Raw genomic sequence first — 11,038 nt, forward strand, 5'->3', positions numbered from 1 at the left:
ACCCTAACCTGAACCAGATGCAGCGTGTGTAATGCAGCAGTGTGTGTGTGTGTGTGTGTGGTGTGTGTGTGTAATGCAGCAGTGTGTGTAATGCAGACATCAGCTTTTACAAGAATGTGTGTGCTGAAAGAAAGGGCTATCTCTGGTTCTTTTGCATCAATTTAGATGTGTTGTGTTAACTCTACATGGAGAGTCCAGAGAGGTTTAGGGCTGCAATAGTAAATGAGTGGGGACATATTTGTAACCATAGCACTGAGACAAATGTTTCCCATCAATTCTTTATTTGTGGTGGCAAGATCATGCAGAAGCTCTGGTTAGAAATGAAAAGCAAACTTGGAATGATGCATATCAAATCAAATATAAGCAGATAAGTCTGCAGTCTTTCAGATTGAGTGTAACAGTGATGGTGTGGGAGTGTGCTCTGTTCAAATGAAGCACAGCTACAGACTGTTCATATTAAACCAAGAAAGAAATCATAAATATATCTGCTCTTAAAGGACAATTAAAGACTTTCAATCCTGGTGTGAGTTCAGCACATAACCAGTGAACTCGCTTAAGGAGCCTATGAACTCCATGTTGTATATTTATAGGTGATGCATACTGCACCTGTTGGGTAGTAAAAGGGCCTTTTCAATGAAGAAAGACATTTACAGTGATAGAAGTTCATTGGTGTCTTTTCAACCCTTTACTTAGTTTTCCACAGAAACCACTTTTATCAGTCCATTTTTAGGGCCCTGCCAAAAAAATCCTTCTTTTGGAAAGGAGAATGTTAAATGATGGTATCTGCGTGTAGATGTATTTTCTACCAAGGGACACTAAAACGGGTATTCTTTATACATGGGAATGCATCGTGACCAAAAACAGAAGAGCTAAACACGAGTCATTTGACCAGCAAAGTTATGAGGATTCTACAAATCCTCCTCAAACTGATTCAGGAAAAACAATGCACATTTATTTTGATTGCAAATACTATGACAAACGCTTGAGTCAGTAAAATCCCACCACAAAAAGTCTGCTTCAATATCATACAATGCCAAATTATAGGCAATTATACATCTTCAGTAATGTGTCAAATCTTCAGAGAACACATTTTTCTGTAGAAAACTTCTCGCGTTTTTTCCCGTTCTTTATACAGAGTAATAAAAAAGTTAAGGCAAGGTGCGTCAAACAGAAATCCGAAGGCCATGGACCAGCCTCTGCAGGAGTTCTGATCCACTGACTCTGGAGAGGGAGCAGCCAGCAGCCCATCCGCTCTCTGTCTCAGGCATCTTACAGTGGCAGGAGGGGAAGAGGAGGAAGCCGTGGTGGTGGTGGTGGGGAGGGGGTCAGGGGTGTCCACTTCCACCCGTCCTCCCCTCATATCCTCCCCTCTGTCCGTCTGCCTAAACACTCCTCTTTGGCACCTAAGCTGGCAGACTCAGCTTCTTCCCTTTTAGCACTGAAACAAGAGCATCCAACACAGTGTTACTGCAGCTTCAGGACGAAGGGTCAGTCTCTTTGTGTAAGCTCTGCCCAGACTCATCCCGCGCAGCAGCGTTGAGCTGAGGAAGGACTTTAACCTTCTTTCTCTAGCTTTCTATCTTCATAGAACTATTGAGCACGCCATTATTCCAAAATGTAATAATCATCTCCTCTCCAGATCAGGTTTAACTTTTAAATTCAGAGACGTTAGCTTCTATAACCTGATCTGAACCTCGACATTGTTTCTGAGACGTGGTGCTACTGTGAAATACATTGAATGACATTTCTCAATGCCATTTAGTTCTACACTCATTACATTAATTAAAACGTTATCATGCCTACTGGATAGTCTAGGGGTGCATATAGATTTCAAGATGATGATATTTGACTTGACAGTGGTCACTCTTCAATTAGCAGAATAGCCCCACAGTAAAAAGTGCTTTGAGTTGATTCACAGTTAAGTAACCACTGATTCTAAAGCAGAAGCAAAAGAAAAAACTCTGTCCCAGTTTTATAAAACAAGACAAAATGCTGCAGCACTCACCTTTTGTTACATAAAGATAGAAGAAGTCGCAGTAGAGGATGGTTTGCACCACCCCGGCAACAATAGCGATCATGTCGAAAAACCCCTCAAAGTAGAACCTCCATATCCAGTTTATGAGGTACAGCGCTCTGTACAGGCCCAGGAAGAACAGGTAGTGGGTGGTGATGGTCTCTGCCTCCCCCGTCTTGCTGATCATGAAAAGCTGAGGCAGGATGGCCACCGACTCCAGGTAGATGGAGAATGTCCAGAGAATCTGAGCCAGACATAGACAGTGTTTGTGGGAAATAATGTTGCACAGATGTCCGAGGTAAAATACATGTGCATACTTTTCCTGTAAGTTCCAAGATTCCTAGCCAAAATAACTATAGCAGTAAATTAAGTTCAACTACAGAAAGCTTTAGGCTTAGGTACGCTACTGGACTGCAAATGTGTGCTTTGTATTTTAATTTGAAGATGCAAATCTCAGTGCAAAAGACCTTGAGCAACAGTGAGCCATTGTGTTGCATTGTGTTGCATTAACACCACAGTGTTGTGCCTCTTAACACTTGAAGCTAATATAAATGGTTTACTGGCTGTTAGAAGCTGTGTGCAAGAGGGTAACCAAACTGTGTGTTCTCTTAACTCTAGATATCATGTTCTTTCTTTCTGACAAACCTGCACTGTGTGTTAAAATACAACAACATATGTGTGTGTACTTAACATGTCATGTTTATACTATCTTTCCTATACCCTTGAGTGAGTGAGTGAGTGAGTGGAGAGAAAGCAAAGACAGAGCAATGTATGTTCACAGACATGAGAGAACCAAATGTGTGTGTGACTGAGACCCAGAGATGACCTGGGGGGTATCTTACCTCTAGAGGAGAGAAGTCATGATTCACTAGGAAAGCCAGGCCACCAACAGGGACTACCAGGAACTCCACTCTGAATGTGTCATGGTTCCCATCATAGGTCGCCTTGAACTTCATGTAAATCAGGTACACAGTGGCGTACGCACAGCCAATGTAGATGACCTGAAAGACAGACAAGAAGCATGAGAGGAACGTATTCACTTGTTCCAGTGTGTACTGACCCGTCATACAATCAAGTAGTAACACGACATGTGTTCCTTTAGCAAACACAGGTGTGGCCTGAACATTGTATTTAGTTGAACAGGATATAAGAGTGAGAGCGGGGTGTCTCACCTTCATGGTGGTGTTGTAGAGAGAGATGAAGGAGGTGAGGAGGTCCAGGTAGCGGCTGGTGAACACCAGGGCAAACAGAGCCTGACTCTTCCCAGAAATACCTGAAGAGACAGCAGAGGGCATTCAAAACATTCTGACGTCCAAGAATTCTTAACATGATTTCTGTTTGAAGGAAGCAGACGTAGCTCACAGTAAGGTTAGTGGAGTGCTTAAACTTCATTAGCAACATCTTCATTCAAACATGATTGTGTTGGATCAGGTTCCCAAATTGAACCAGCAACATGTGACTGGGAAACACAGCTTTTCATTTGTTCACAATACAACGTCCCATTCCTTCAGCCAGCCTCTATACAGACAGTACATATTAAATATCAAAGCCTAGACTAAGATAACAAAATCTTAAAAAATAAAACGTAACATTTGCTTGGAAAAAGTGAGTTTATTATTCCGGTTCTCTGGCATGTAATGGTAGCTATTTTAGTTCAGGAGCATGTTATATTAAGAAGTTACACATTCACTCTTTAATAAGCAGTTAGTTCCTACAGCCTCTCCTTCCCAGGTCCCTGTCAGACTGGGGGGAGGGGGGGAGAGATCGCTACATTACTAAATATAGTTGTTATACACTATTATTCACACAGCTGGTTTCATCCAGTGTGTTTCTGGTCCAACATGAAACACATATTACCTGCACAACATTATATTGCACTAGTTTATTTCTACTCTGTTTGTTCTTGCTCTATTTTATTGTTGTATGTCTTATATATTTATGTTGTATGGTTGGAGGAGCCTAGGACTTGAGATTGCTGTTGCTATAACTAAACTGTAGCCACTGTTCATATGACCATAAAGCCCTTAACTCTGTAATATCTCCTCTCAGGCTCCCCTGTAATGACATAACTCAGGTGACCGTCTGTATCACTGATGCAGCCTCACCTTTGGTCTTTGGAAGAACGCAGCCAAGTTTCCTCCTGATAACAACCTGTAGCACGATCTTTCCCCCTGCCCGTGTGCCCTGCCTGTGTCCCCCTCTGACGCTGCGGCTGTCAGCCTGGTGCTGGGTGCTGGGTGCTGACACACTGAGCGGACACAACGGCCGGCAGTGACCGGGGCCGGGGTGAGACATCAAGCTAGCAAAGTTTGGTCCAACTGAAAGGCCAAACTAAGACCCGCAGCATGTGGCCCTCTGGTCCCCTGACCCTCCCTCCCTCCCTCCCTCAGATTGTTGGGGCCCGCTGCGGGTCCACGCTAGCTACACATCTGATGCTAGCTGGACGCCACAGCTTCTTCTTCTTGACTTTAGCTTTTATTACGACTCCCTTACAACCAGTCGAGTTAATGTCTCTCTGCTGGCTGACGTCAGGGTGAGCTGCCAGCTGGCTAACGTTGGTTAGCTAAGGACTGGCTGTGGCTCCTAACAACATCACAGGACAAGCTCCACAGCCCTCACAACTGTGGCTGCACAGACACACCGGACACACTGTGAGAGAGGGTACATGACGACTTACCGGCACAAGACCTGGTTTTCCATATTTTTAGCAGCAGGATGATGATGGCTGCTAGGTGGGAGAGATCGCCGGTTAGCCTGAAAACGTTCATGTTTATGGCAGCTCCAGCAGAGGAAAACCAATTGAAAACTCTTTAAATAGTTCAGTTAGTCTCCGGTCACGTTTAATTTAGGAGCTGACAGCGTTGAATGACACCGTGACAGCAGAATAACAGATTCTGGCTTCAGAAGATGGGAAAATGGCGAGCAATGTGCGACGTGGCCTGGGGAGGTGTCCGAGACAACAGCAGCCAATCCGACACGAGAAACGTTCGTGCGCTTAGCCAATCAGAAGAACAGGATGAATAATTTGCATACATTAGCTGCATGCCAAGTCGCATAACTTGCATCCCTAAGTCCTTCACTTGTGTATTTTCCTTGCGTCTGAAGGGTGGATCTCAAGTTAGACTACTTATTTTTAATTCCCTCGCTTCTCGGTCCTCGGGCTGCGGCCGTTTCTCAATTCAGGGGCTGGACCCTTTGGAGTACGCAGCCTACGCGGTGCACGGAGGATCCAGCCCACGTAGACCGAGTAGGCTGGACCGAGCGGCCTACGAAATGAGACGGTCTCTAGCCTACGAAGCGCTTCGTATTTACGTCACGTGATACGCGCTGTTCGGTTGCGTTGCTCCAGCAGCCTGATAGCAAATTAGCTGAAAGGGATCCAGAAACTTTACTTTTACATTTTTTGGAGATCACCGTCGGCGATGAAATAAAGAGAACCATGGCCAGGTAAATAAGACGAAGCTGTTCCTTTAGCCCCCAGTAATGTTACGTTAGTAAGTTAACAAATTCATTAAATATAGCTGATGTAACTTAATCATATTATTTAATATTTAAAATAAGTCTTAATTTTTCTGTACTAATAAAACAATGTTTTTTAAATGAACAAAAGCATGTTGTATAGATTGATTGTTAACAATATTAGTGTTCTAATCTTAATAGCTGTGATTATAACAGTTTATATTCTCCTTCTTCCCCTAAACCTGCCCAGATGATGTCCCACTGACCCCAGGTCAAGCAGCACCGTGCCCCCCCCCCCCCCCCCGCTCTGCTGAAATACACAATTAAAAATTTTCTATGACCTATTTTTTGTATTAATACAATTAAACGGACGACAGTTTAATGACCTAGAGACATCCTATTATTCCACTGCTTATGTACACATGTTGTAAATAATGATTAAAACCTCAGTAAATGAAATAAACAATGTGTTTAACAATTCCAATGTAATATTGTATTTTCATCTTATCACAAAGTAGAGGTAAGAATATATCCATCCTCTCTCTGCAGCTTCATGTCTTCTATTATTATAACTTTCATCATTGAGACAGAGGAAATCAATCATGATATTTAACATCACCAGCAGTAAAACAGATATCAGCAAAAGTGTGTTTATCGAGTTGTTTGTTTGTATTATATGTGCAGCAAGTATATAGAAGCAGCTGTTTGGGGAATCAGACAGACTCAAGCTATAATCGTTAGATGTCCATTAAAACAAAGGACACATACAAAATCCAATTCTGAAACTAAGACACAAGTCTGTAGGACGGCAGTAAGCAGAGGTCTGGGTGGAGGATGTTCCTGATCGTTTTGCTTTCTCCAGCACCATGGGGTGTCCAGGTGGATGGCAGCTCTGTCCTGATGATCCGCTGGGGTTAGGGGTCCTTCTCCAGCACCTCGGGGGGTCCAGGTGGATGGCAGCTCTGTCCTGATGATCCGCTGGGGTTAGGGTTCCTTCTCCAGCACCTCGGGGGGTCCAGGTGGATGGCAGCTCTGTCCTGATGATCCGCTGGGGTTAGGGGTCCTTCTCCAGCACCTTGGGGGGTCCAGGTGGATGGCAGCTCTGTCCTGATGATCCGCTGTGCACTTTTCAGATTAGGGGTCCTTCTCCAGCAAATCCATTTCTCCAGAATTGTCCTAATTACAGAGAAAAACAAGAGAAAAATAAAAAGGGAATTAATCATATTAAACACAGGGTTGCAAAAATATTATTGCAAAACATAACTCAAGACAAATAATCCTTAAGGGATCATTTAAAATGATGTACTGTTCTGGTTTCTAAAAAACTAAAGAGATGAAATGACAGTCACAGGTGCATCCCTTTGACAGCACAGCACAAACTAACATCAAGCTAAAGGCTGCTGTCTATTTTTGATTGTCTTATTATTATGGGATTAGGCCCAATTAAATACACTTTAACCTAAATAAAAGATGATCAAATCTGGTGGAAATATTTAAAATAGGCTTTTCTTTTAGCCCTACCTCAAAGCAGCATGAGCTGAATACAAAGGTGGAAATGCTGTCCCAAAGTTTAATAAACAGTAAAAAATTGGAACATGTCAGAGAAATAAATAAAGCTAACAGCAGCTACATGTCAGGGTAGCATTTTATAAATCCCACCGTACTGTAGGCTATACCGGTCTAAATGTTTTCACTTTGGTCTATTTATGTAACATAAAGTAGAACTTATCTATAACAGAGCCAAGATCTCTGTATGACTTTAGTAAACTTCTGAATTGAATTAAAAATAAATGTAAACAACAGTGCAGTACGTCCAGCTAGCTAGTTAGCATCACGTATTTATCCGTATTATTTAACGAAAATGTACGTTTTAATGCCCCTTGGGTTTGACGTGTGTGTTAGTTAATTTAAAGTAAGTTAAAACCCAATACTCACATTTATTAGTGATTCCTCCGCTTGCTGTTGCTTTTAAATCCACTCTGCTGGGGAGACCGGAAGCCATTTCATTTGAAAAAAACTCCCTCTTCCCTGCGCGCATTGCACCCTGGGATATGGTAGGCCACGGAGTGTACATCAGATGTATCCTTCAAATTGGGGAAAAGTAGGCTGCATTCTTGGGCCGCATTCGGAGGAGTCTCGTCTTTTTTTTAAATTGGGACAGCCTTCTTTCGGCGGAAGTGATGTGTGCGGTCTACGAATGCACCCTTCGAAGGATGAAACCCCTGGATTGAGACTGAGGGCCCTTCTCACTTCTCTTATTTTTCATTTCCTTGCTCCTCGGTCTCGGTCTCACCGGAAGTTGATTTGTCTGCGCCATCTTGAGTAGTTTCCCAATGGCCTTATTTTTGCGGGAGGAGCGAGGAGCGAGGAGCGAGGAGCGAGGAGCGATAATGGAGGAGCGATAACCGAGGAACCATCAGTCAACCCTCCGATGAAATCCTCAGACACTCGCCCCGCCCCCTTACTGTGTATCGCTCACTGATTGGACGATGCAGCGCATGCACTGATCTGATGCTTCTTGACATGAGAACAGTTTCCCAGCGGAGTGAAGAAAATACATGAACCTCACGGGAGTCACTCCTCAGTTTATACCGTGTTTTGTTTCAATTCATGTATCATTTAGTTACAAATGTGATATATCTGAACAACAAAGAGGTCAAAAATCATTTTATTTATTTTTTGGAAACATTTTCATGATCGCTTTTTTTGTTTTACATTTTAATTTATTGTCATATCCATTCAGTCAGTCATTAAGTGCTATTTAAAATGTTAATTTGCTACATATCCAAACAAACAAACGAAGTTTGCAATCCAATGAATGTTAATCTAACTGGGTTTTGATAGATAACATATCTCTTTTTCTTCTCTGAATTATTTTATTTATTTTGTGCACTCTAATCAATATTAATCAAACCATTGTTCGTTTATACATTTTAAGAATGGCGTTTCTCTTTTTTGAGAATTTGTTCTTATTTTATTTTATTTGGGTCTACAACAGATGATACAAATGTTTTTGTCAGTAAATGTGTACTAACAGAGGCGGGGGTGTGTGTGGAAATAACGGGGGGCCCTTCTCACTTCTCTTATTTTTCGTTTCCTCGCTCCTCGGACTCGGTCTCACCGGAAGTTGATTTGTCTGCGCCATCTTGAGTAGTGTCCCAATGGCTTTATTTTTGTCGGAGGAGCGAGGAGTGAGGAGCGAGGAGCGAGGAGCGATAATGGAGGAGCAATAACCGAGGAACCACCAGACCATCCTGCGATGAAATCCTCAGACACTCGCCCCTCCCCTTACTGTGTATCGCTCACTGATTGGACGATGCAGTGCATACACTGATCTGATGCTTCTTGACATGAGAGCAGTTTCCCAGCGGAGTGAAGAAAACACATGAACCTCACGGGAGTCACTCCTCAGTTTATACTGTGTTTTGTGTCAATTAATGTATCATTTAGTTACAAATATGTAATATATCTGAACAACAAAGAGGTCAAAAATAATTTAATTCATTTTTTGGAAACATTTTCATGATCGCTTTTTTCGTTTTACATTTTCATTTATTATCATTTCCATTCAGTCAGTCATTAAGTGCTATTTAAAATGTTAATTTGCTACATATCCAAACAAACAAACAAAGTGTGCAATCCAATGAATGTTAATCTAACTGGGTTTTGATAACATCTCTTTTTCTTCTCTGAATTATTTTATTTATTTTGTGCACTCTAATCAATATTAATCCAACTATTGTTCGTTTATACATTTTAAGAATGGCGTTTATCTTTTTTGAGAATTAGTTCTTATTTTATTTGTATTTATTTGGGTCTACAACAGATGATACAAATGTTTTTGTCAGTAAATGTGTACTAACAGAGGCGGGGGTGTGTGTGGAAATAACGGGGACAGAGCTGGCTGCTGTCAGACGATCAGCTGTGCAGCGTCATCACAAACGGACGTCGCTTCACGTGACGCTCCGGAGGAAAGGACGTCCCATTGCTCTTAAAACTAATTTCCCTGCTTCTCGTGGTTTCCTTGCGTCCATCCGTGCTTCCGTGGTGGGAGGGACTAGTCACAGGGAAACAACACAAGTGAGGGACGCAAGGAATCCATTAAACCGAAGTGAGAAAGGCCCGGGGACAGAGCTGGCTGCTGTCAGACCAGTGTCAGACGATCAACTGTGCAGCGTCATCACAAACGGACGTCGCTTCACGTGACGCTCCGGAGGAAAGGACGTCCCATTGCTATGAGGGGCTGTGCGGGACATTATTCAGAAATACCGTTCACACACACATATGAAACGCACTCACGCACACATGAAACTGGTTCAGATATATACACATGTGAAACGCACTCACACAGACATATGAAATGCTCTAATACACATGTGAAACGCACTCACACGCACACACATGAAATGCGATTTCAGTAAGTTGTGTGAGAGGGATTTCAGTATGTTGTGTGAGAGAATAAAGATTAAAAAAGCACAAAAGCATTAAAATGGATAATTATAGATAAAAGACAGAGGAAAGATGATAAATGTTAGTCATTTCCGATGTATGACATCTTATTGTGTTAACTGCGTTGAGTTTTTTTTTTTACTTTTTCTTCCATATTGAAGAATGAAAGCATTTCTTAATCGATATACACTTTTATTCTACTGCGGTCAAGCCAGCCAGCCGCCCGCACGTTATATTGCGGTGCACGAATATCCTATGCATTACGGTAGAGGCCTGGAAAAACTGCCTTCAAAATAAAAGTGCTTACTAGGTCAACAACAAATATACCAAACATATTCATATATACTGGAGATTAAATTAAGAAATATGCATATATTATATCATGTAATCAATAATAATTTAAAACAAACTACGTGTAACTACCACATTATAAATGAGTGAATGTAAAACTTCAGGGGTTTAAAAATAAAATATTTTTGAAATCTCATATGGGCCTTCGGTTTTTAGATAAGAATAAATACAAAACTGTCAATCATCAAAGACTTATTTCACTTCAGGGTGATAGCAGGACACCCCACTCAGAGAAAAATCAGGACATTCTGGTGTAGAGTTTCAAAATAAAAGACCTTTGAAATCTCTTTTATATGAGCTGTCATCCCTCTGTTTTTAGATAAGAATAAAACAAAAACCCTCCAGTATAAAATACTTATTTCACTCCAGGGTCATAGCATCATTCACCCTGGAGTGAAATAAGTCTTTGATACTGGAGAGTTTTGGTTGTTCATATATATATAATAGAGATTTCAAAGGTCTTTTATTTTGAAGCTCTACATCAGAATGTCCTGATTTTCCTTCATGTGACAGGAAGGCCTTCCTTTTTTAATTGAAACGCAAATTAATTAAATACTGAACTCAGCGTTTCACATGTGTGTGTGAACGCATTTCACATGTGTGTGTGAGAGCGTTTCACATGTGTGTGTGAGAGTGTTTCACATGTGTGTGAGAGCGTGTGTGAGAGCGTTTCACATGTGTGTGTGAGAGCGTTTCATGTGTGGGTGAGAGTGTGTGAGAGCGTTTCACATGTGTGTGAGAGCGTTTCATATGTGTATATGAGAG

At 41.8% G+C, this 11,038-nt stretch overlaps 1 protein-coding gene and 1 long non-coding RNA gene across 2 annotated transcripts; both read right to left on the bottom strand.

Moving 5' to 3' along the window:
- Positions 1–264: 264 nt before the first annotated feature.
- On the bottom strand, positions 265–4,923 carry LOC307023026 (ER lumen protein-retaining receptor 2). The gene is made up of 5 exons (XM_079656015.1): positions 4,692–4,923; positions 3,187–3,287; positions 2,857–3,015; positions 2,006–2,258; positions 265–1,438 (listed from the first exon to the last, which is right to left on the bottom strand). Exons 1-5 carry the CDS (start codon positions 4,780–4,782, stop codon positions 1,404–1,406), a joined length of 639 nt encoding a protein of 212 aa, XP_079512141.1. The 5' UTR covers positions 4,783–4,923; the 3' UTR covers positions 265–1,403.
- A 1,020-nt stretch (positions 4,924–5,943) lies between these two features.
- Positions 5,944–10,049, bottom strand: LOC307023027. Its single transcript, XR_013803574.1, has 2 exons — positions 7,409–10,049; positions 5,944–6,649 (listed from the first exon to the last, which is right to left on the bottom strand). It is a non-coding gene; the product is annotated as an uncharacterized lncRNA (long non-coding RNA).
- Between the last annotated feature and the right edge of the window lie 989 nt (positions 10,050–11,038).

The sequence above is a fragment of the Notothenia rossii genome (assembly GCF_949606895.1).
Source record: "Notothenia rossii genome assembly, chromosome: 10".
Lineage (NCBI taxonomy): Eukaryota > Metazoa > Chordata > Actinopteri > Perciformes > Nototheniidae > Notothenia > Notothenia rossii.

Coding starts and splice junctions, on each gene's coding strand:
- LOC307023026 (XM_079656015.1), bottom strand. CDS start 4,782: ATGAACGTTTTCAGGCTAACCGGCGATCTCTCCCACCTAGCAGCCATC. Junction 3,016..3,186: donor TCTACAACACCACCATGAAG/GTGAGACACCCC, acceptor TCTGTCTTTCAG/GTCATCTACATTGGCTGTGC. Junction 2,259..2,856: donor ATGACTTCTCTCCTCTAGAG/GTAAGATACCCC, acceptor TGTCTGGCTCAG/ATTCTCTGGACATTCTCCAT.